Below are 25,979 nucleotides of genomic sequence, written 5' to 3' on the forward strand. Positions count from 1 at the left end.
GCAGGGTACTGGAGTCTCCTGTGCTCAGGTTTCTTGCTGTCCTGGTAAGGCCTCCACTGCACCCACATGGCTCAAGACTGGTGTGGTGAACACCAAAGCTACAAGGTCTCCTGGGTGGTGGGGTCACGTGACTTCACGAGACTTTGCAGGTGTCTGACTGCCTTCTTCACCCTCTTGGTCATTGGGGTCTGAGCAGATGACCTGCCCTGGACAGTAACAAGTCTATGGAGAGGGAGAAAACCATCAGAGTCCTGGGACCATCCCCACCCTGCACTGACCAGGAGCTTGAGGCCCAGGGTCACATGGGACATTGATGGCAGATCTGAGATATCAGGTTATGTCCTCTGGGAGTCTCAATCCTCCATGAGTCCGAGCCTTGACCCTGCCACTGCAAAGAAACTGTGGACCCTGTGGGAAGCCAGGGCTGCAGGACTTCTTGTCCCTCTCTACGGACTGTCATGTCTCAGAGACCTGCAGAGCTGTCCATCAACTGGAAAGGCTAGGGTGAGCCCTGGCCTTCTGAACTCTCCTCTGGCCCCGGTGAGAGACCACATCAGCCCCTGGTTTGCTGCATGACCAAGGGGTCATCCCATCCATCTCTGGGCCTCAGTTTCTCGAAATGTAAATCCAGGACTTGGACCCCGTGGCCAGGTCCCTCCAGAGTCTCAGTGCGTGGTCTGGAACAGCCCAGAGGAACAGGGCTGGCTGGTCAAAGGGAAGAAGGAAGAAGAATCCTGCTCTCCCCTCTCCCCAAGGTGTGGTCTGGGGGCTCCAGGGGCTGCCTCCTCCCATGCCCAGCTCCCAGGATGCCTGGGGTGGGGCAGACTTACACGATGGCATCCCTAGGACACTCTACCGAGGTCCCGTGCCACGTGACAACCTTTCGGATAGGAATGGCTCCTTTGAAATACTCAAGGCAGCACTCCTGGCCAACACCAGCCCTCGAGCTGCAGAGAGCTGGTGCAGGACTGTCTGTGTGAGGGTGTGGCCTGCAGGGTGTACCATGTGTACCACTAGGTGTGTCTGTGGATGTGGGGTTCTGCGGGGTACTCCCTGTGTGTGTGTCTATGTATGTGAGGGGTCTGTGTCTTTGTCATGTGTGCATGTGCGTCTTATGTGTGTCTAGGGGTATGGGAGGGGTCCCTGTGTGTCTGTGTGTGTGTGTGTCTGTGGGGGGATCTGTATGTGTGTGTGCATGTGTGTCTGTGTTTGTGTGTCTATGTATGTTGGGGGGGTCTGTGTGTGTCCTTGTGCGTGTGCCTGTGTGCATGGGTATCTGATCTATGTGTGTCTGTGGATGTGGGTGTCTGCAAGGTGCACTGTGTGTGTCTATGTATGTGGGGGGTCCATGTGTGTCCATGTGTGTCTGTGTATGTGGAAGTCTGTGGGGTACACTGTGTGTTGTGTCTGTGGGAGGGTCTGTGTGTGCATCTTGCTTGTGCCCATGGGAGAAGGATTTGGGGACCTCCTGCATGTGTGCATCTGTGCATGACTGTACATCAGATGTGCACGCACTCAAACCACCACCCCCTTCACCACCTCTGGGCCAGGCTCCGGCTGAGCCTTTCCCGGCAGCAAGTAATTCAGGCCTCACAACCATATCTGGGACACAGGTTCTCTATTACCCTGTTTTACAGATGATCAAATGGAGGCCCAGAGATGTGAAGACACTTCAGACCTCAGTTTTCTCATCTGTGTGAAAAAAAAAAAAAAAAAAAAAAAAGATATCCAAAACTTGGAAATGGGCAAAATGATTATGTTGCTTTTAAAAGTATATAGTGTACATTTTCTACGCATTTCTCCCCCAGCTGTCCTCGGACTCTCCCAGGGATAAAATTCAGTTTGACTACCTCTGATTGGGGCCCCGCCCTTTCACAGCCCTGTGAACTTAGAGCAAATTCACAGCAAACTTAAGGGTGGGACATCATTTGTCTGATTGAGAAGATAACCCAACCTCCAGTCCTCACCCTAAGTACTTCTTCATCTGGCTGTTCATTTGTATCCTTTACAACAAAATGGTAATTGTAACGTGTTTTCCTGAGTTCTGTGCACTGTTTTAGCAAAATACTGAACTGGAAGAAGGGGTCATGGGAACCCTCAATTTGTAGCCATGTCACACAGAAGCATGGGTAATCTGGGGACCCTTTACTTGTAACTTGTGTCTGAAGTGCGGGGCAGTCATGTGGAACTGAGCCCTTAACCTGTGGTGTCTTCAGTAACTCTGGAAGTGTCAATTGTTAAAACTGTAGGACACCCAGTCGGTGTCTGCAGAGAATTGGAGAATCGTGTGAAAAACCAACACATTTGGTATCAAAGGTCTTGTGAAAAGCAGTTTTTCTTTACTACCAGTAACAGGTGATGACCCTATTTTCTCCATACTCAGTTATACTGTCCTGGTGTCCACAAATAGATTCTGCCGTAGGATTTATTGAAGGAAACCATCACCTAGAAATGGACTTTTACTAAAAATTGTTCAAGGATTCTGGGACAATAAGTCCTCATCTTAACATGCAAAAAGAGGGAGAGAGAGAGATTTCAGATTTTAAAATCCGATTTCTAACTTCTTGAAGACTCAGATCTATTTGGCATTACTGGAATTGCTTTGCTGCCTATCCAGAATTTGCTACAGCTGAGTAGAGGCTGCCTTCTTTAGGTAGGACATGCACTCTTCAATTCTCCACCCTGCCTACTCCTTATTGTCACTGAGCAGCCTCATTCATCTATCTGACTTTGAGGACATTTGAGTATCTCTGGGCCTGCAGGAATGCTTATGAGGATTTGGAGTTTGCTGGTGATGGTTAAGTCTCATTTACTAGTGATTGCTTTTCTCCTGTTTTTATCTGTGGCATGTCAGAAGACCTGGAACATGAGGATCTGAAGAAACAATGATGCTCCCAGTCCAATTATCTTAAATAACTGTCCCACATTCAGAAAACCTCCAGTGGTTTTGAACCTCATTCTAAACTAAATGCAGACTAGCTTCTGTTCTAAGGAGCCTGGGGGCCAGAGACAGCATACGCCTTACAGAGCTCACAGGTGGGCATGGTGAGGAGAGAGTGTGTGGCACTTGGGGGATGGCAGAATTTATCTTGTCCTTTCCTTGCCTGTGTTTTCTGGTCCCTTTCTTACTACTTACTATTGGGCCTGCTGTTCTCCAGCTTCCTGAGAGTTAGCTTGCCTGCTCCTATTATTGCTTAGAATTTTTTTTTTTTTTTGGAGACAGAGTCTCACTCTGTCGCCCAGGCTGGAGTGCAGTGGCATGATCTTGGCTCACTGCAGCCTCCGCCTCCTGGGTTCAAGTGATTCTCCTGCCTCAGTCTCCTGAGTAGCTGGGACTACAGGCATGCACCACCATGCCCGGCTAATTTTTGTATTTTTAGTAGAGACAGGGTTTCACCATGTTGGCCAGGATGGTCTCGATCTCCTGAGCTCGTGATCCGCCCACCTCGGCCTCCCAAAGTGCTGGGATTACAGGCATGAGCCACTGCGCCCGGCCCGTTGCTTAGATTTTTTTTTAAGTGTTGAGAGATTCCCTTCTAAAGAGTATCTTGAGGCTTCCAAGATTTTCATCAGAGACCTTGAAAACCATCAGTGACACTGGGAATCCAAGGCAGCCACCTTCCTTCAGGACCTGAAAAGCCATGTATTTATGCAAGAGTTCCAGTTATTACAAAATAGAAACGCTGTAACATGCTATCTTGTTGACTATATTTTATACTTACATAAAGGGCATCTATAGTAAATGTCATTTTTGACAGCTGCATAGTATCCCATGTATGCATATATAACAGTGTAATATGCAAAAAACTTACTAATTTTCACTCCTTAGAGTACTACCAAGACTGAGTATCTCTTCTTAACAGTCATTTTTTTATATCTGTTTAAAAGCTGCCTGTTAGTGTCAGTGTCTAAATTACTTATCTTTAGATATTAATGTTTTAAGAGACAGAGTCTCACTGCCACCCAAGCTGGAGGGCAGTGGTGGTCATAGCTCTCTGCAGCCTCGAATTCCTGGACTCAGGTGATCCTCCTGCCTCAGCCTCCCAAGCAGCAAGGACTGCAGGCACACACCACCATGCCTGGCTAACTTTTTTTATTTTTTGTAGTGATGGGATCTTGCTATGTTGCCCATACAGGTCTGGAACTCATGGCCTCAAGCAATCTTCCCATCTCAGCCTCTCAGGTCTCAGCCTCCGAAAGCACTGAGATTACAGATCTGAGCCACCATGCCCAAATACTATACTTTTATATCACAAATTTTACAAAAGTATTTCCACATTTTGTGCTCTATCTTTTAAACTTTAAAACAAAAACATATAGGAATATTTAGTTTTGAGTAGTCAATTTATCAGTACATACACTGTGGCTAGTTTCTGACTTTCATCTAATGCTTAGAAAGGTTTTCTCAATTACATGAAAATTTAAAATGTACTCATATCTTTTCCTTTTTTAAATAAATCTTTATTTTCATCTTTTCAAAAGTAATACATGCTTGTTGTCAAAAACTAAACAAATAAATTAATGTGGGTAGAGTATCTTTAGTATGGGTTTTCCTATCCAACAACAAGGCTTCTCTCTCTCTCCATTTATTCAAATTTCCTTTCTAAAGTGGCTCCCAGTGAAGACTTAAATTTCTCCATACAAGTCCTCCATAACTGTTTATTTCTAGAAAATCTACTTTTTACTTTTCTTGATGCTGCTGGGAATGAAATCTTTTCCTTCGTTATATTTTCTAATTCCTGTTGGTACAAAACAAAGTTATTTAATTTTGGCTGTCTCTCTTTAAGTAGTCATCCTTTCCTGATTAAAATTGAATAGAATAAAACTCTTTCCATATGAAGACTCTGCCATATTCGTTCCCTCTTGGGGGTTTTTCAATGGGTGAATCTGATGATACTTGATCCATTTTGGCATTAATCTTGAGAGTTTTCTACATCTTTCTCATTATTAGGATTTTCCTTCATTATGGACACTCTGATGCTGACTGAGCTGGAAGCTAAACCTGAATGCTTTCCCACACACACTACACATATAGGGTTTCTTCCAAGTGTGGACTGTCTGATGTATAATGTAGTCAGAACTAAAGCTGAAGCCTTTGCCACATTCCACACATCTGAAGGGTTTCTCCCCAGTGTGGCTTCTCTGATGCCGAATTAAATGGGCATTAACATGGAAGGCTTTTCCACACTCCTTACACTGAAAGGGTTTCTCTCCAGTGTGAATTCTCTGGTGCACAATATAGTTAGAACTACAGCTGAACGCTTTCTCACATTCCATACATTTGAAAGGTTTCTCCCCAGTATGTATCCTCTGATGCCTAGTTAGTTTGGCATTGATACTGAAGGCTTTCCCACATTCCTTACATTGATAGGGCTTTTCTCCAGTATGGATTCGGTGATGATCAAGTAGGTTTCTTTTAGAAGTAAAGCATCTCCCACATTCATTACATTCAAAAGGTTTCTCCCCAGTGTGAATTCTCTGATGCCGCATTAGTTTCCCATTAACGCTGAAGGCCTTTCCACACTCATTACACTCATAGGGCTTCTCCCCAGTGTGAATTCTCAGATGCTGCCGAAACTGGGAGTTACACCTGAAGGCTTTCCCACATTCATTACACTCATAGGGTTTCTCGCCTGTGTGAATTCTCTGGTGTTGGATTAACTTCCCTTTGACACTGAAGGCTTTTCTACATTCAGTGCATTCATAGGGTTTCTCACCTGTGTGGATCCTCTGATGCTGAATGAGTTTTGTATTATTACTGAAGCCTTTTCCACACTCTTTACACTGATAGGGCTTTTCTCCTGTGTGGATGCTCTGATGCTGCCTAAGCTGGGAGCTGCACCTGAAGCCTTTTCCACATTCATTACATTGATAAGGCTTCTCTCCAGTGTGGATTCTCTGGTGCTGAATTAATTTTGCATTAACATTGAAAGCTTTCCCACAGTCATTACACTCGTAAGGTTTCTCCCCAGTGTGGACTCTCTGATGTGTAATATACGCAGAACTACAGCTGAAGCCATTTCCACACTCCTTGCACTGATAAGGCTTCTCTCCCGTATGGATTCTCTGATGCCTACTTAGGCTTCCATTAACACTGAAGGCCTTCCCACACACCTTACACTGATAGGGCTTCTCCCCACTGTGGATTGTCTGATGTGTGATATAATGGGAACTGTAGCTGAAGCTTTTCCCACACTCCACACATTTGAAGGGTTTCTCCCCACTGTGAAGTCTTTGATGCCAAATTAATTTCTCATTAATGCTGAAAGCTTTGCCACACTCCGAACACTGATAAGCCTTTTCCTCAGTGTTGTTTTCTTGATGTTGATTAAGTTGAGAGTCACACCTAAAGGGCTCCACTAATTCTTCACATTTGAAAGGTCTTTCCTCAGAATTAATTATTTCATGCTTAACGAGTTTTGTATCAAAGCTGATGGCTTTCCCCAATCCTGTACACCCAGAGGGCTGCACTCCAGTGATGGTATGACACTGATAGGAGTTTGAACTTTGACTAAAAAAACACTCCTCCATGGGGCTTGTCTCATCTTTCACTGTTCCATCAATGGTGTTGCTCTTCTCCTTCTTTATATTTCCTGTTGAGTAGACTTCCTGTGGTTTCTCTAGAAGAGAGGCTTCTGAAAAATCTGTTTCCTGGGAAAAGTCCCTTTGAAGTTCAAAAGATACATTCTCTTTTCCTTCATACATTTCCTTTGTCAAATCATTGTCAGTCTGAATATCTACTATAAAAAACAGAAAACAAAATCTCATGTAAGAACCATGTTAGAAAAAAGAAGAGAACTGTGCTATAAAAGACCATAATAATCGGGGGCTCCTTAAAATCATCAGACTAGGTCAAAAAACCTAGGGTTTCTCCATAAGGTGGAATAACTAATATGTAACTAGTAAAAGAATACAATAAATCCATACATGCTGACATAAAAAGACATCAAAGATACAATCAAATGGAAAAGCAAGTTGAAAAACCGGTATATAGAATAGATTTTCATCTGTGTAAAGAAAAATATAAAAGGCAGATATATATACTTGTACATATCCAGAAAACTTCTAGAAGAATCCATAAGAAACTAAACAAACTAGCATAGCAAGTTTGGTGGACTTGCTTCCCCACTTTATACACTTTCTGTACTGTTGAGTAGGTGTCAATATTATAAAGCAATGAAAGTAATGATTAAAAAAAAAAAAATCACCAGTCTCACTGTGCCTAAAGCAAGGCCATTGTAGAGAACATAACCAATCACATGAAGGTTAAAAGTGACAGCTGGGCGCGGTAGCTTACACCTGTAATCCCAACACTTTGGGAGGCTGAGGCAGGCAGATTGCCTGAGCTTGGGAGTTGCAACCAGCCTGGGCAACACAGTGAAACTCTGTCTCTACTAAAACACAAAAAATTAGCCGGGCATGGTGGCACGCACCTGTAGTCCCAGCTACTCAGGAGGCTGAGGCAGGAGAATTGCTCGAACCCAGGAGACAGAGGTTGCAGAGAGCCAAGTTCATGCCACTGCACTCCAGTTTGGGCGACAGAGCGAGACTCCATCCCCCCCCCAAAAAAAAAAAACAGTGACAGCAGTGGAATAAAATTCTAGGTCTTGTCCACCAGATCAGCATTCTTTAATCCACCATGCTTTTCTACACCCTGCAGTTTCTTCTTAGTTGTTCCTATGGCACTCAATTCCTTACTTTAAAAAAAAAAAAAAAAAAAAAAATAGAAAATGCTGAAGAAGGAAAAGGCACAGGATCCAACAGGATGTGGCAACTTGGGGGATGACAAAAGTCAGCAGCACCAGGGAGCAAAATGGAAATAATTTTGTTTCTTTCCTTAGAACGTTAACTGTGGGCTTTCCAAAATTCCTCCTTCAACTTCATTTCTACTTTAGACAGGTTCTATTTAAGGGTCATCTCATCCCATCTCTTCCTATTCCCCTCCAAATACTGCATTAACCTTGCCTTTTCCTTTCACTTCTTCCTCCAATCCTGAACTTGATCATTCCCTAGAAGTCTTTTTATAATACCAGTAGTCTTTACAACTAGAACTACTGATCTCTGCATTTGTTCCCACCTTTCTCAAAAGCTGAGTCCCAAAATGCTGCCTCATATTTTTTCATCTTTCATCACTCCTCAACCATATGTAATATGCCCCCTGCCCCAATATTTCATAATTGCTCTCAAGCCCCTCCAATTGCCTGGATTCCCCATCAAGCACTTTCTAAATAATATTGGTCTCTTCCCAACTAAAAAAATAATACTCATCTGTTGCTATAGACTGAATGTTTGTCCTCCCCACAAATGCATACTCTGAAATCCTAACCCCTGATGTGACTGTATTAGGAGGTTGGGCTATGGCAGAACCCTCATGAATGGGATTAATGACCTTAAAAAAGATCCCAGAGAGCTCCCTTTCTTGCCACCATGCGAGGATACTGTGAGAAGATGGCTGTCTATTAGCCAGGAAGCAGGCCCTTGCCAGAAGGAACCTGCCTGCACCATGATCTTGGACTTCTTAGCCTCTAGAACTGTATGAAATAAATTTCTGTTGTTTATAAGCCATCCAGTCTATGGCAGTCTGTTATTGTAGCCCAAACTGACTAAGACATCTATTCTATCAGATGTCTAGTCATCCTCTCCAGAAGTCTATTCCTGTTTTGCTGCATTCTCACCAACACTGAATATAATTTAATTATTCTCAATATCATAGGTGAAATCTCTCTCCTTATTTTCATTTTCCTCTCTTGCAGTGAGGATGGCCATTTGACACAGTTCCAGCAAACAAGTCTTAAACAGGTATCACTGAGTGGGCTTCTGAAGATTTTTAAAAAGAAAGTCAACACTGCTGCCATGGGCCTCATGCCCTTTGCCCTCCCTTCTGCCTGCCTAGAGCCTGTTTGATTCCTCATCCCAATTAACCCACACACATTGACTACATTAATCTTTCTATCCCCAGCTAGGACCATGATGGGCTTCCTGGAAAAGTCAAAGACTTCAGGACAGTCAGCTGCCTACAGGACAAAATACAGGGTCCTTTGATTAAGGACCTCACAATATCACTTTTTTTCCTGTATTTGTCAAGCCCATTATATGGCAAACTCTCCATTTCCAAAGCATGCCTTCCTTGGTCAGGTATCATCTGATGGAATGATCAAAGGGAATAAAAACCCACAGAAACCACCTAAGAAAAGTGAAGACTCACTGAAAAATGGAAGAGAATCTCACAGACCCTAAAGGCAAGAAATAACAGGGGGCCTCGGGGGAATGAGAAGTCATTTGGCAGCTACTCTGCTGGCACCAATTGGAGCCCTGCTCCTTCAAGTGTGGTCTAGTAACCAGAAGTACTGGCATCGCCACATCACTAGGGAACTTCATAGAAATGCAGACTCCGCACTTACTGCATATCTGTAAGACCTCAGGATTCATTTACACATTCACATTTAAGAAGCAAAAATCAAGAGCACTTCCTCCCTTCCACATTACCTTCCCTGTGTACAGCTGTCTTCCCCAACACCAAAATAAAAATATTGAACTGAGCATGCACTATAAGCTAGGCACTTGATATGTGTTATCTCATTTAATCCTCAACCCACAAGACTAGTACTATTACCTTATTTTATTATTAACCCATTTTCAGAGATGAGAACACTCAAATAACCCACTCAAAGTCATGCAAATTAGGAAGCAACACAGTTGGGACTGGACCTCAGAAAAGTCTCTTCTAAAGACTGTGCTTTTAACCACTTCTGTCTGTGTGAAAAGGCTGTTAATTCTGTATCCTCCACACTATGTGAACAATGCTTAGAAATGCCAAGGAACCCCCAAATTACTGAGTCCATTAATTTTGTCTGAGAAAGGCACGATTCCAAAATTAGAATTGAAAAGAGTCAGAATGAAGGGTTTGAAAAAAGATCTGTTCTTGGAATTAGACAACAAACTTTGAAGACAGATAAGGACTACCTATCTCTATGAATCATCAAAATTTACTTAAACTTTACTCCGTATGACCGGCCAATAAACATAGTATGTTTATATGTTGCTAAAGTTGGCTTTATGCCTCAAGTGCTAAATTCCAACAGAATGGGAAATATGTACCTTCCTTACCAGTCCGGAGGCCCCAGAGGCCTGTTCCTGCAGCCAGTGGAGATGGGCCCCCCAGCTCACCTCCTCCCTCCAGTTGTGAGATCACAGCAGGTTTGAGAAGTGGAAATCCTGGTTTGGGAGAGGTAAATAGGAGAAATAGATGAATAATCTCCCACAGATAAATTTCTAAGCCTCTTCTCAGATTGTCTCAGCAATGGGGAGAGAAGGTAAGAACCCTAGGAGGTCCCAAGCCTCAGGACTATAGGAAAGTACTGTGGGGCTTAGGAAGGACTAGAGAGACCTTGGAGACGTCTAAGGCTTTGGGAGGTAAGTGTGGGGGTTGGGAGTGAAGGCTTGGGAAAGTGTGGGAGCGCCTGGGAAGGGCCCAGACTGTAGGCCTAGGAGACCTCATGCAGGGCAAGCACGGAGATTCTGCCCGAAGGGATACCACTTTTCGACCTTGGCCTGAAATATCCAGAGTACACTGAGATCCTTGAAAAGACTCAAGATAGGTAAGATGAGGGGGGAACTGAAGATGCCACTGTGGAACAGAAAGTCACTGGATTCCAGTGTTTCAAAAATATAGCTTTCATGGGTTGGATCAACAGTGCATACCAGTTCCAAGCAAAGTCCTATATAGGCCTACAAAAGGCTTGGCGTTTGCCCCTGCCAGTAACCTCTTAGTCTAGGAAATTAGGAACAGCTCTGGGGTTCTCACTCAGTAAAGGATTACCAGAGATCCCCCCAGTAACCTGTGAGGGAGAAGCAAGCCAGGAACCCCAACTGGCAGAGTCCAGGTTCCCAGGGGAGAGAGGACTTACCCAGGGAGGCCACATTCCCATAATTCTCCAGCATCACATCCCTGTACAGGGTCCTCTGTGCAGGGGACAGACCATCCCATTCCGCCTGGGTGAAGTACACAGCCACGTCCTCAAAGGTCACCAACTTCTGAAACAACAGGTTCCTGCTGCCCTAGGGCCAATTCCATGGCTCAGGCCCTAAGTGAGGGGCAGAGGGCAGTATAAGGGCTTGGGGAGGGTACTTGTGAGAGCACAAAACATTAACAACAAGGGAAAGACCTCAGAAAAAACATCGAGAAAGTAAATTACAGAGTATCCAACTTCTCCCACAGCAGGGAAACCTCATGCCATTTTTCACACGAATAAGAGGTAACATAAGACAGGCTGAAAGAAAAAAAATTTCCATAAGCAAATTCTCTAAAGCCAACTCCACTCTTTTAGATAAGCTGCTCCCTCTCGGCAAACTCGGGGCAGATCCACCAGCAGTTCCCACACCACTCCCCTGAGGTCTTGGCTCCCCCGCGCCTAACCTCAGCCCTGTTCCGCTGCCCACCCATCGCCCTCATCCTCACAGCTCAAGCCACCCCCAAAGATCAGCCACGGTTTCTGTCTCATTCAGCCCCACCGGATTCCCCTCACACACGCCCTAACAAGGGGCTGTGCAGCCTCTGCTTGAGCACCTCCAACCATGGATGCTCCATGCTGCCCAGGCTGCGGGGTCTTCCTGAAAAGCCAGAATTTTCCTTACCCTCTCCTATTCAAGTCTCATCCTTTCCAACTTCTCCGAAAGCTTCACTGTTTTTCCAAGAACATTTGGGAAAGCAGGGAGATCAGCCTTCCCACTGGCCAGCTACTCTCCCCTTTGCATCACTAAGCTATGTGGTTGGCACAAGCTCCATCACTCAGGGATGCTGCGTGTCGCTCTCAGGCCCAACCACTCCTCCAGCCTGTGGCAGGCTCACCCTCTGCCCACCTCAACCTGCTCTAACAACCATAGGGGCTCACTGGCAGGGATCTGCTGCTCAACTGTTCTCTGCCAGGATGTGTCTTCCTGGAGTCTACTGACCTCCACCCAACAGCAATTCTAGTCCAACCTCTAGGTGTTTCTGTGAGTCTTCTTTGTGTGACCTTCAACAAGTAACCTCTGTGCACAAAATACAATGTCTTCACTGTGTGCTGCCACCACAACCCCAGTAAGTTGGTACTTCCTTCTGAATTTACACCTCAGCTGGGGTCAGAATCATCCATACAAGAAACCCCAGCCAGAAACCTGGGAATTGTTCTTGACTTCCCACCTTCCTTATTACCATGAATCCTTTGACTCTCTATGTCCGAAAGATTTTTTTTTTTTCTTTGAGATGGAGTCTCACTCTGTCACCCAGGCTGAGGTGCAGTGGCGTGACTTCAGCTCACCGCAATCTCTGCCTCCCGAGCTCAAGCGATTCTCCTGCCTCAGCCTCCTGAGTAGCTGGGACTATAGGCATGCACCACCACACCCAGCTAATTTTTCTATTTTTAGCAGAGACAGGGTTTCACTATGTTGGCTAGGCTGGTCTTGAACTCCTGACCTCAAGTGATCCACCTGTCTTAGCCTTGCAAAGCGCTGGGATTACAGGCGTGAGCCACCATACCCGGCCATGATTTTTCTCTTAAGCATTACTTGAATTGGATCCCTCTTTAATGATGGCTTTCCTTGATGAAGCCCATGTCACGGGACCAGTGGGATTCTTCTTTGTGAAGTGGTCACTGTGCTTTTGAATCTTCCTTACCAGTTATTCCATACACATCACAAATCTGACCAAGTTAACATCACTGGTTCCACAGCTGCCTTATGGCTGAGCAGTTCTGAATCACATAATAACTCTGTGATCCTGGGCAAGTTACTCTACTCCCCTTTTCCCTTTTCTTTTTAGGTGGAAAGAGTACAACACAGCACTTATCACAGAAGGTGGCTGTCAGGACCAAACGACCGTACAAAGGGCTTAGCATGGCGCCTGGAGCATAGTAAGCCTCCAACGATACAACTGGTGTGACTGTGGCTATGACTGTTCTCAACCTGTAGTCCACGGAAGTCCATGGAAGTCCATGGATGAGCTTCAGGGGATCCGTGAAGTCCCTGGAAGTGTATGGAAAATTTGGTTTGCAGGTTTATTTTTCTGCAGGACAGGGTGGAAAGCTCTTCTCAGATACCTAAAGTCTGCATGCTAAGCTTTGAAAGCTTCACAAGGACAATGAGATACTTCATCCCATGTGACTCTCTTCCCCCTCCCTTGACTCCACTCCCTGTGACCTTCCCTTACCCCTGAATTAAGAGGCACAGCCATCCTTCTCTGATCAGGTCCTGCTATTCCTCTTCCCTACATCCCCACCACAGATAGTCCAATCCTCTGTGACTGTCCTCCACTCACACTCCTGCAAAGAACATCCTACAGGGGCAGCTTCCAAGTCCCCATTCACCCAGAGCCCTATGCTGGGGGTGCTCCTGTAGAGAGGAGCAGAGACCCTCAGTGTGCAGAAGACCACCACCCTCCTGCTCTCCTGCTCACTCTCCCGCTGCCTCCACTCGCTACTGTCCTGGTCTTTGCCACCCTCCCCATACAACACCTCTTTCCCGTAAGTTCCAGTCCAGCAGGTGGAAGCAGCTGTCATCCCGAGGCTCACCAGCTCCCCTTCTCAATGTTTTTCGATCTGAAACTGCCCAGAGGAAGAGCTGAAGGACCAACAGCTCACCTGGGGCCAGGCTGTCAGGTGCATGGCTGCCATCCCCTGGTCCCCCTCTCAGAGAAGGACTGGAGCTAAGGAGAAACACAACGAGAGACAAGTGTGAGGCAAGCCACCCCCACCAGAGCAACACAGCCCCTCACGGAAAATGCAAGACACAGGCAGCTTGCATCCAAATAAGAGTGCGAACAGGAGCTGCCCAAGAAGGGAGTGATCTGTTCACTGGCTCAGTGCCTAGGACTCCAGGCTATGACACTGAAATTCACTGCCAGGAACCCTAGGACTTTACAATTCTGATACATATCACACACACAGAAGAGTGTATATATAAAATTTAAAAATAATAAGAAGAAGAAGAGTGCATATAAAACCTGCTGGGCACGGTGGCTCGTGCCTATAATCCCAATACTTTGAGAGGCCAAGGCGAGTGGATCAGTTGAGCTCAGTTCAAGACCAGCCTGGACACATGGCAAAACCCTGTCTCTACAAAAAATACAAAAATTAGCCAGGAGTGGTGGCACATGCCCGTGGTCCCAGCTATTCAGGAGTATGAGGTAGGAGGATCACTTGAGCCTGGGAGGTCAAGGCTGCAGTGAGCCAAGATCACACCACTGCACTTCACCCTGGGTGATGGGAGTGAGACGCTGTCTCAAAAAAATAAAAAATAAAAATAAATAAAATAAAATGTAGGCAGAACCTAAAAATAAAGCAAAGAGTCATGTATCAACAATTCAGTTCAAGAAAAAGGACAATACCAAGATCTTTGACTTATTTCTCTTTCTCAAAACAAGCATCATCTTCAGTATCACAGCAGGAGAAGCTGGGCTGGCTGGGCTGCAGCCCCAGTACACAGGCCTGGGGAGTCAAGCCTCAGGGAGGCAGCGCCTGGAGAAGAGGGAAGCTGCCCCCCAGTATCCTGCCCCATTTCCTCAGAGCTCTGAATGTCTTCAAGAATCCTAACACCTCTGGAGAGGTCTTGGGAGCTGGAAATTAGGGACCAGGCTGTTTCCCATACTTTCCAGTCTTCTGATAGTGAATGAGCCAAGGCCTGCACTTCTGCCTCAGCTCCTGAGAGAGGAGATCACTGTAGCAGCCAGTCCTGTGACCCAGCACCTCTTGTTCACTGTATTCAAAAACACAGGGACTGGTGATTTTCTGACTTTTACTGCCCTTAAAGTCATTCTTGAAATTACATTTTCCTAAAAAATATCATCCATTTCTTCCAGGATTTCAACTTTAAAAGTACAGAGTTGCAGAAAATACTGGTTCATGATTCTTTCCATTTCCTCCATATCCAGAGCTAGTTTGCTTTTCCCACTTCTTCTTTTGAATATATGTGCTTTCTAGACCTTTTTAGTCCCTGCCAAATTCATATGTTGAAGCTCTAGCTTCATGAGACAAGTGACTGTACTTGGAGACGGGGCCTATGAGGACGTAATAAGGATAAATGAGGTCCTAAGGGTGGGACTAAAGGTCCTAAGGTTAAATGAGGTCCAATAGGGCTGGTGCCTTTACAAGAAGGAGAGACCCAGAGCCCACACACCCACTCACCCCCTACCTCCCCCATGTGAGGACACAACGAGAGGGCTACTATCTATGAGCCAGGAAGACAGCCCTGGCAGGAACCAAAATCAGTTGGCACCTTGATCCTGGACTTCCAGTCTCCAGCACTGTGAGAAGTAAGTATGTTGGTGAAGCCACCCAGTCTACGGTATTTTGTTACGGCAGCCCAAGCAGACTAATACAGTTAGGCTGAGCAGTGGTTTACTTATTTTAATGTGGTTTCCTTTTGTTTTCAAAGAACCAGCTTTTCTAGCTGAGCAACACTACTTTCTTCTATTTGTTTTAAATTCACTAATTCTGCTGTCTTAGTTTCTTCCTTCAACTCTGTAAGGGGCAGTGTAAGCACCACTCCAAACCTCTTGTCTCATCCTTAGTCCAGTTCTACAGAGGCCTTAGCTTTATGAAGCTGCAACCTACAGGAACCTTCACAAGCACCTATATCACCTATACCTGGTTCCTGCCCTGGGGCTTCTCTAGTGTCCTATGTGGGACACCTGTGGACATCTGCTGGGCCCTGAAGTGCAGGGGCGTAAACACCTGTGGGACCCCCTTGACCAATAGCAGAGAGAAACCAATGAATAAATGTTTTCCCCGTCAATCCCCCAGCGGGGCAGCCTTAAGACTCCAAGGCTCCTCAAAGGCCCTGCAAAGCAGAGCCTGTTGAGGGCCGAGCATACCAGTGCATCCTTGTACCAGTTCTCCCATCTCTGTTTCACTCCCCTTGTCTTTCACTCTGCCCCTGCGACCACATTTCTAAATAAATTCCTACATACAAATCTTTGTTCCAAGTTCTGCTTTTGGGGAAACTTAAGACTACAAAAGGCTTTTTTCCTATTGACTTACTCATTTATTTTTATTCTTTCCTGTTTGGCAATTAAAACCGATAAGGCCACAAATTTTCCTCAGGATACACTATTTGCCACATTCCAGAGGTTTTTATAGTTCATGTTTTAATTACTGTTTTATAGTCAGTCAGCAATTCTGTTTTGTCTCTGACCTACTAATTGCTTAGGATCATTTGCTGTTGCTAATTTCTTCTGTTTAATAAGTTCTGGCTTTATTGCATGCTGGTTATATAATTCAATCTACCAACTTCTACTTTACACATTTTTCAGGATTTTTTTGTGACTCGTGTCCCTTTAAAAAAATATATTATCTGGTGTTTAAAGAGAAAACTTATTCTGTGATGGGAGAATATACAACTCCATTTTTAGATAAACCAACTCTACCAGTTACATATGTAGTGTGTGATAGGTACCCCACTCAGCTAGTCAAGGGTGTAGAGTCAAGGGTGCATACCCACTGCCTGAACCTTGAAGGCCGGGCAGTGAGTCAAGACCATGGGGCTCAGCAGAGGAGCAGGTGTTTGCAAGAACGTAAACATCCTAGAAAGTATTGAGAACCTACCAAGAAAAGTCTCATCGTTTAAATGCAGTAGACAAAGAGCCAGAAAATTCTCTTAAAAGTACTTAGAGACGAGGGGCAGCACAGGTCTCTAAAGCTGTCCTGCTGCCATCCAGGAGTAAGTATGTAAGTACTGATAAACTCATCTACTTGCCAAGCTGGACTTGTCCAAGGCATTCTTTGTTCTCTTGGCTCCCTCCCAAGGGGAAAGTTTTTTTTAAATACGATTCCGGGTTTCTTCCTGTTATGACATTATACAAATTTTCTACATAATCCTTGATTACTTTTACCTAATTAAACCAAGATGGCCAGTGAAGAAGCAACTCTCACAAAACACTGAGCTCAGATGTGTCATGAGCAAATCCTTTCAATGTTTCGGAAATGAGTAATTCTAACACTATGTAAACCGTAGCAGAGCACAGCAAAGTAAGTTTCCCAATTCTTTTTATGGTGCCAGCACAATACTGATGCAAAACTATAGACTAGTCTCATTTATGAATTCTAATGCAAAAATTCTATCAAGGAATAGACTCCAGTAGTTCATTAAATACATCATGAGTAAGTAGGATTATCCCACGAAGATAAACAAACCTCAACGTTAGGATACTAATTAGTATATTTTTCACATTAATAAATCAAAGAAAGATAAACCCACTGTCCATCTCAACAGATACCAGGCCAGGCACGGTGGCTCATGCCTGTAATCCCAGTACTTTGGGAGGCTGAGGAGGGCGGATCATCAGGTCAGGAGATCGAGACCATCCTGGCTAACACGGTGAAACCCCGTCTCTACTAAAAGTACAAAAAATTAGCCGGGCGTGGTGGCGGGCGCCTGTAGTCCCAACTACTGGAGGCTGAGGCAGGAGAATGGCGTGAACCCGGGAGGCGGAACTTGCAGTGAGCCGAGATCGTGCCACTGCACTCCAGCCTGGGCGATGAGTGAGACTCTGTCTCAAAAAAAAAAAAACAAAAAACAAAACAGATACCAAAGGTGTTTAACATAATTCAACATTTGTGCCTAATTTTAAAAATTTACATCCTAGAGAAACTCTCATACATAGGAGGTATGTACAAAAACGTTATCAGCACATTTTAATAACAAAACACTGAAAACAACCCACATGTTCACTGAAAATACATCGATAAATTTCCATAGTTTTTACAATGGAACATTACCCAGAAGCTACACACAGAAAGAATTTGGGAACTTAACATTGAATTATTAGAGTCCCAGATGACTTATACAAACAATGGTGCCATTTATATGAAGCTCAAAAAAAAAATTTTAAGTACATTGCTTACAGATACATGCATATGTACTTATTTTTAAAAATAATAGGGCTACAATTAACACAAAATTCAAGATAACTGTTACCTCTAGGGGTCGAATGGGTTGAGGAAGAGGAACACATTGATAAATTCAGCAGTACTGGAAATCTTTCTTAATTGAGTGGTATGTTCATGGATGCTTTTTATTACTATATATATAACATATAAATATATATTTTAAATAAATATATAAACCAGCAAGGATAGGGTGAAAGTAAGGACCCAAAATGTAATACAAAGAACAGCCAATGTGCCTAACTATACTACAATGAACATAACCACACCTAAGTGGTAGGAAACAAAAGGGATAAGCAAGTTTGGAAAACAGTATTTTGACTAAACACCGTAAGATTAAAGACAAAAAGACCTGTATTCAAGTACTGTACTTTAGGTAGTAAATTTGCTTTTCATGGGGGTGTGAATTAGCGATTCTGAAACTATTAAATATATTCTAAAACTGAGTGAACTCGTAACTACGTTGTAGAAGTCATTCCCAGGTCACTGTCACCCCAGAGCCGAGAGAAGTAGGGCTGAGTTACCTTTTACGGCCGACACTGCTCCAGGAGACAGTGTCCTCCAAAAGCCGGGCTTCTGCTGCCGGGTGACTGGGAGGGGCTCTGCGCTCCCACGCGGCCCTAATTCTTGACCCTATGTCAGGAGCCTGGGAGCACACGGTCCATACTTGGGATGCATATAGGTTAATGTTCCCGCCAGACCTCAGCATGTCAAACGACTTGTGGTATCACCTCGGGCCGCTTCATGCCCGCAAATATTCCACCCTTTAGCTGCACCGACACATCTTCCCCCAGCTGATCAAGTGCTAAATGCTCGGGGCTTCGTGGATGGGACAGCAACATGGGTTTCCCCTACCAATGGGCGCAACCTACTGAGCCACAAAGCCCAAAGCTGGAGTCGAGGAGCGCGGAAGACCACCCCAGGCCGCCGCCCTGCTCCCTCTCCCAGCCTGGGCCTCCTGGCAGCGTAGGCCACCGGAGACCCAGCTGCACCCAGGGTGGGAGTGCATCTCAGCCAGACCCAGAGCCTGTGGGACAGGGCACGGCCCACGGCGCCCAGAGCCCTGCACTCACCTCCGCAGCGGGTTGCTCCCCGGCGCTGCCGGATGTGCGTCACCAGGCGGCCGGGCCTCTCTAGGAGCAAGGTCTCTCCGCCTCGGCGGTGGTCACGCCCGGCCAGCTGTGGCCGCAGCCCGGGCGGCTAGCTCAGGTCTGGCCCACGCGGACTGTTACCCCTGGGGAATGGGGCAGGTAAGAATTAGAGCCAAGCAGGGACCCAGCCTGGGGAGGTGAAGCTGCAGGTGCGGCCACGTGTGGGAGTCTTGGAACTGGACCAGTGGATGGCGCGCTGTCACTCACACCCACTGCCCCCTTTTGCTAACAAATAGTTTGTAATGTCCATCTTATTCTCGTGACCTGATACTCATACCTAATGGCCTAGAAAATCATACATAACATACACACCTACATATTAAAAACTAACGTTATGCCTTAAGTGTAATGAAAGAGAAAAAAAAAGAGGAATGTCATCTGTCACATACTTCAATGTGTTTGGTCTTGGCTGCCGCAGGAGACCTAGGTCGCCTTTATACATAGACGTTGTCTGAATGCCACAGCCACAAAGCTATGACTTATATTGTTTCAAAAATCACAAAATTGTGATCCAAAATGGCAAACACGTTTTGGTGAAGTTCTGAATGAAACACGGGACAATCGTCTCTTGATTATACAATAATTACATTCCTGGAACATCAGTGTATGTTAAAACTGTGCAAAAATACATGTTTATCCAGAAAACAGGTTTAGATTCAGATAATTTAGACACAGAATTTTCACCTACCTGAATGTTCAAGACATTTGAAAGTGTGGGCCGGGCGCGGTGGCTCAAGCCTGTAATCCCAGCACTTTGGGAGGCTGAGACGGGCGGATCACGAGGTCAGGAGATCGAGACCGTCCTGGCTAACACGGTGAAACCCCGTCTCTACTAAAAAAATACAAAAAAACTAGCCGGGCGATGTGGCGGGCGCCTGTAGTCCCAGTTACTCGGGAGGCTGAGGCAGGAGAATGGCGTAAACCCGGGAGGCGGAGCTTGTAGTGAGCGGAGATCGCGCCACTGTACTCCAGCCTGGGCGACAGAGCGAGACTCCGTCTCAAAAAAAAAAAAAAAAAAAAAAAAAAAAGTGTGAACATTTTTTCAATGGGGAGGACTGTCCTGTACATTGCAGGATCCTGGCTCCCATCCACAACGCTAGTAGCAACGTTACCACTGACACCAAATATAACAAAATACCTACCATAAAATTCCAAAATGAGCTCTGGGGAAAGGCAGACAGTACTAAAAGCCACTGGATTGAACGACCCTTAAATTCCCCACCCCCTCACACACCCCGCAACCCTGGTAAGGTAGGCTTTTCTTCCTTCCAGCACCGATCCATCCAACGCTGCTGGGAGACTGGTATTTGGCTTCCACTTGCCTCTGTGGCCTCTTATCACTCCCATTCATTCCCTGACTCCACTTCAGCCCTGCATGCTAAAAGTGCTGTTCTCTAAATCTAGAATGCCCTTCCCTTCCCATTCCTACCCTCCATCTTGACTGTTACTGGAAGTATGAGCTCAAATTCCATTTTGCATGGGAAGCAAGCCTTCCCTGATCATCCAGAATAAGGCAGGACACTCATTTATGTGCCATCACAGCATTGTGTATTTATTTAATGGTGATAGCTTATTTATATGTCTGTCTTCTCTGGTGGCTTCAGGGAACAGACACTATGTCTATCTTGTTCAACATCATCATACTCAGCTAGAGAATAACCTGACAGAAAGGAGAGCAATAAACATTTGTTGTTGACAATGGTCCAAAGGCTCCAGCCCTAACTCTTAGGCAGAAGCCTACTTTGTGTGTCCCCAAGGGTAGGATATATCTTATGCCTTGGACCATGACAGTGACCATGGCCAGGTGCCCTTCTCTGCCTTGGCCTGACCCTGATCTTCACTGTTTTCCAAAATAAGCTCATTAAGAAAATGACTGGGCAGAGTAATAGCTGGGGATTATGTTGCTCTTGTCAATAATTTCTGGTTTTCACATCTTTCTAGGGTCAGAAATCAGGAGTGAGGACTTGTTGAAAGAAATAGGATGGAATCAGCAGATCACATAAATGCTGGCCCCAAATGTTTGCATCACAAACCCATTGCATAATTTTACAGATGAGAAAATAAAGCTCTCTAAATAACCACAAAACTCAAACTCTACTTCAGACATGTCAGAAAAATGAGATAATAATGCACAAACCAAATTTCTCTCCAGACGGTAGGTCTGGAGAGATGGAGATCAGTTCTCGTCTGTCAACCCCCATTCTTCCATTCTTATATGGTTACAGAATTTCTAACAAGGAACGTAAGAGGTCAGGGAAAAAGCACACATTTCCCAGCATTCTTTAAAGCAAAGTGTGTCCATGTGACCAACTTCTGGCAAACGTAAGAAAATGTGATGCTGTGTCCTTAAAGACAAGGGACATGCCCTCCCTGGCCCCAAACCTTCATCGACCCGGTGGAATGTAGACAAGGGAGAGCATCAGAGCATTTTGGACTATGTGAATAAGGGTGTGGCTGCTGGGGATGACAGAGCAACCAAAAGGAGGAGTCACAGAGCTGCTACATCAGCCCCAGATGGCTTATATTCTGATGATACATGAGAGAGAAATAAACTTTTATCAAATTTAAACCACATTTATTTGGGCTCTTCAAATTAATTTCCAAGCCCATAGTCTAACTAATACCCCTAGAATGAGGAAGGATGAAAAAGTCACATAACACAACAGTTAAAAAATTAAGCTGGGCTGGGCGCGGTGCTCAGCCTGTAATCCCAGCACTTTGGGAGGCCGAGAACGGGCGGGATCACAAGGTCAGGAGATCGAGACCATCCTGGCGAACCACGCAGTGAAACCCCGTCTCTACTAAATACAAGAAAAAAAAAAACTAGCCGGGCGAAGGTGGGGCGCACTGGTAGTCCCAGCTACTTGGGAGCTGAGGCAGGAGGAATGGCGGGAACCGGGAGGCGGAGCTTGCAGTTGAGCTGAGATCGCCCACTGATGTACACTCCAGCCTGGGGCGACAGAGGCAAGACTCCGCCTCAAAACAAAAAAAAAAGAAAAAAATTAGCTGGTGCTCTTCGACCACAGCATTCCTAGACATTCATTTCGTTACACCAGGCCTGCAGCCATGTAAGTATCAGTTTCCTCTCTGCTCAGCTCTAGGTCTTCTCCTGCACCTTTTCGCTTGCAGCCCACACCTCCACCCAAAGCCCCTTCCTCTCTGGACCACCAGGAAAGCGCAATCTTCTCATGTTTAAAAATCTTTTTTGTTGGCTAGGCGTGGTGGCTCACATCGGTAATCCCAGCACGTTCGGGAGCTGAGGTGGGGGGAATCACTGAGGTTTGGGCGTTCGAGACCAGCCATTACTAACATGGAGAAACTGTCTCTACTAATGCAAAATAGGCTGGGCGTGGGTGGCACATAGCTGTATCCCAGCTACTCGGGGAGGCTGAGGCAGGAGCATCATTTGAAACCCAGGAGGCGGAGTTGTGCGTGGGCTGAGATTGCACCATTGCACCCCAGCCCAGGAACAAGAGCCAAACCTCCTGTCTCAAAAGAAAAAACCTTTCTTGTTGTTTCCCAGTTTTTGTTTTTTTTTTTTCTTTGAGATGGAGTCTTGCTTCTGTCACCCAGCTGGATGTTGCAGTGGGCGGATCTCCGCTCCCTGGCAAGCTCTGCCTCCCGGGTTTACGCCATTCTCCTTGCCTCAGCCTCCCGGAGTAGCTGGGACTCAGCGCCACACCTTCGCCCGATAGTTTTTGTGATTTTTTAGTAGAGACGGGGTTTCACCGGGTTAGCCTGGATAGTCTCGATCTCCGACCTCGTTGATCCGCCCGTCTCAGCCTCCCAAAGTCCTGGGATACACGGCTTGAGCCACCGCGCCCGGCCTGTTTCCAGTTTTAACAGGACAGAGTAAAGATGGCTTTGCCTGCTTCTTCTCGTTAAAACTGTGGCAAAACAACAGTCTGGTTGTTCCAGGAGTTCAAGGCTGTTTTCATGCTATAAAATTTTTACTTACTTATTGATGTTGTGAGTTCTGTGAACTAATCATTTAATTATTTATGTGGATTAATAATTAATTAATTATTTAATTAATTTATTAATTAAATAAATAAATTTATTTAATCTATGTGGAGAAATGTACTAGGGTAGGGTGAGGTCTTATTCTCAAAGCAAACAAACATATATAGGAATAAGTTTACGAATAAATGTATAAGACATTTATCAAGAAAATTTTAAACATTTGGGGACTAAACCAATGAAAACCCCTTGTGTAAATGGAAAGGCACAGGTAATCCTTCAGTAACAAGGATAGTTTTCTTTATTTAATCCATAAGTCCAACGTTATACTAAATAAGACCCCTATAGGATTTGTTTTAAAACTTGTGAAAATGATTCTAAAGTTTACGTAGAAAAAATATTAGAAGTGGCTGGGCACAGAGGCTCATGCCTATAATCCCAGCACTTTGGGAAGCCAAGGCAGGTGGATCAACTGAGCTCAGGAGTTCGAGACCAGCATGGCCAACATGGTGAAACCTTGTCTTTACTAAAAATACAAAAATTAGCCCAGCGTGGTGGCACACACCTGTAATCCCAGCTATTGGGGAAGCTGGGGCAGGAGAAATGCTTGAATCCAAGAGGCGGAGATTGTAGTGAGCCAAGATCATGCCACTGCACTCCAGCCTGGGCAACAGAGTGAGACTCTGTCAAAAAAAGAAAGAAAAAGAGAGCGAGAGAGAGAAAGAGAAGAGAAGAGAAGAAAGAAAAGAGAAGGAAAGAAAGGAAGGAAGATGCTTATAAGGTACTACTGAAACTTAGGAATGCACAAGTATTGAAAGTCAAAGAATGGAAAATAGATATATCTGACAAGTATTAAGTTAAAGGAAAAATGGCATAGCTATATTAGTATCTCACAACAATAAGTTTAAGACAATAAATATTATTAGGCAGAATTCTATTGAGGGCAATGTAGCAAATAATATAAACTAGAATCTAGAAATTTAGAATAAGATATAACATTCAACATGATTTTAAATACTTAACTCACAGGAAAGTGTACCCAGGTACCAAAACCAAACAAGAAACTAAAACCAGAGGGGTTGGTTTGGACTGAGGAGCTCAGCTGATGCTTTGGCAACAGGAGTGGGAATGGTGAAGAGTTGTAAGTCTTGATATCTGAGAAAGCAGAATTACAATATGCAGGAGGCATATTATAGGAACAAGGAATAGGAACAGAGACTTTTCTCACACACATATACTCATCCAAATGCCTGGACTCATGAAAGGATAATTTTTTAAAAAATCTCATGAACAAAGAGAGATAACAAAGAATCTTATGATCCCTGCCTAAGTTTTGAAGTGGTAGTACAAATGTCTTCTAAAAATTTATAATCATAGCTTGCATCATTAAGTATAGAGTTTAAATTAATACTACCTACTTGGACCAGTAACTTACAATTCAAGAAATTACATTAAAAACTAATCCTGAGAGACTTCTGAAATAGTCAAAACAGAACTCATAGCCAATGACATTTAAAAGTTATTACAACCACATCTGATACATGTAAAAGTTTGGTGGAGAAATGGACGATATAAAAAAGACCCAAATCAAACTTCTAAAGATGGAAACCTATAATGTGCAATAAAAATACATTGGATGGGATTAGCAGCAGATTAGACATTATAGAAAAAAGATGAGTGAATTTGAAGACATAGCAATAGAAACTATTCAAAAAGAAACACAGAGAAAAGAAAATTAAAAATAAATGTACAGGACTGAGAAGTCCTGATTTCTTCACCTACTAGCTATGAGACCTTGGACAACCACTTAGCGTTTCTGAAATTCCATTGATTCATCTGAAAAATGAGATAATAGTGCACAGTTGCTGTAAATACTACATATATTTTTTTACTTAAAGTACATATAACAGGGACCGGGATTCAGTAGTTGCTCAATTAATGTTAACTTTTCCCCTCCTCTAAATTATTTGTGGACCTGATTACACTTTTTTATTTGTCAATAAGGACATTAGCAATGCATAAGTTTGTAAATATGACATATTATAACTAGGAGAAAGACCTACAGTGCCAAACTCCTTCAAAGTTTTTTGTGCATAACTTCACAGAAACTTGCTAACAACAATCAAGTTCAGAAGCTTTTTACCACAGAGAAAGCAGATCCAATCCATTGTATGTTTCTGAAAATAGGTTAACAGGTTGGGGTTAACAGGTGAGGAGAGGGTGTGAAAAAGAATCAAGCAGCCTGTCTCCAAATCAATACAACATACCATCTTTCTCACGTGCATTGCCTGATAGTTTGCTTATATGTCCCTAGGAAGAGCCCTGAGCATTCTTCCTTACATAGTACAACCAGGTATTACACATTTTCCCCCAACTTGAAGGACGTTGGCCTCCAGAATAACAATGATACTAGGTACCAATCCCATAGACCTCCCAAGGGAGTTGGTCCAATTATCAGCTCTGATGCTGAAGTTCCTAGAAGGAAGAGAAAGAATCTCAACCCCCACCTTGTCATAAAGAACCTTCTAAAAGACTGCTGATTTTAGAGGATTACAATTGCCAGGTACACAGGAGTCGAAAGTCCCAGGAAATTAACAGTGACCACTGCAACGTGTGTTTATAGTGTCATCCAGGTACAAAGGACAGCAGAGAAACCGTGGTGCTGTCCAAGGTGCTAGCTCCGACTCAGTCGGGTGTCTGTGGAGCTCTCCAAGGTTCTGGGGCTGGCCTCAGAACCATTGTCCTCCAACCTGGTGTGTTGGTCTCTTACTATATATATTTTTATTTTTTTATTTTTATTTTTTTAAAACACAATGAACATTTTACTTAAACAAAAAGAAAATATTTCACTAAGCAATAAACCCAACATATTTCTTTTCTCTCCATATCTACATCCAATGGTGATATTTTATAGGCTAGTTTCTAAACAGATGCAAATTTTACAAAGCAG

General features: G+C 44.4%; 1 protein-coding gene across 20 annotated transcripts in view; it reads right to left on the reverse strand.

Moving 5' to 3' along the window:
• Positions 1–4,439: 4,439 nt before the first annotated feature.
• Positions 4,440–25,979, reverse strand: part of ZNF23 (zinc finger protein 23) — a 38,465-nt gene continuing 16,925 nt past the window's right edge. Inside the window, exons 2-8 of one of the 20 annotated variants that reach the window (XM_017868763.1) lie at positions 18,992–19,152; positions 18,443–18,564; positions 13,491–13,681; positions 12,862–13,002; positions 10,908–11,034; positions 10,099–10,215; positions 4,440–6,740 (exon numbers count right to left, since the gene is read on the reverse strand). In XM_017868763.1, coding sequence (XP_017724252.1) covers positions 4,948–6,740; positions 10,099–10,215; positions 10,908–11,034; positions 12,862–13,002; positions 13,491–13,535 — 2,223 coding nt within the window. In that variant the 5' untranslated portion in view covers positions 13,536–13,681; positions 18,443–18,564; positions 18,992–19,152 and the 3' untranslated portion in view covers positions 4,440–4,947. Of the gene's footprint in view, positions 6,741–10,098; positions 10,216–10,907; positions 11,085–11,195; positions 12,297–12,861; positions 13,003–13,490; positions 13,682–18,442; positions 19,153–25,979 lie in introns of those variants that run through there. The other 19 variants (XM_017868767.1, XM_017868768.1, XM_017868765.1 and 16 more) reach the window with 19 other exon arrangements.

The sequence above is a fragment of the Rhinopithecus bieti genome, unplaced genomic scaffold (genome assembly GCF_001698545.2).
Source record: "Rhinopithecus bieti isolate Rb0 unplaced genomic scaffold, ASM169854v2 scaffold_2574, whole genome shotgun sequence".
Lineage (NCBI taxonomy): Eukaryota > Metazoa > Chordata > Mammalia > Primates > Cercopithecidae > Rhinopithecus > Rhinopithecus bieti.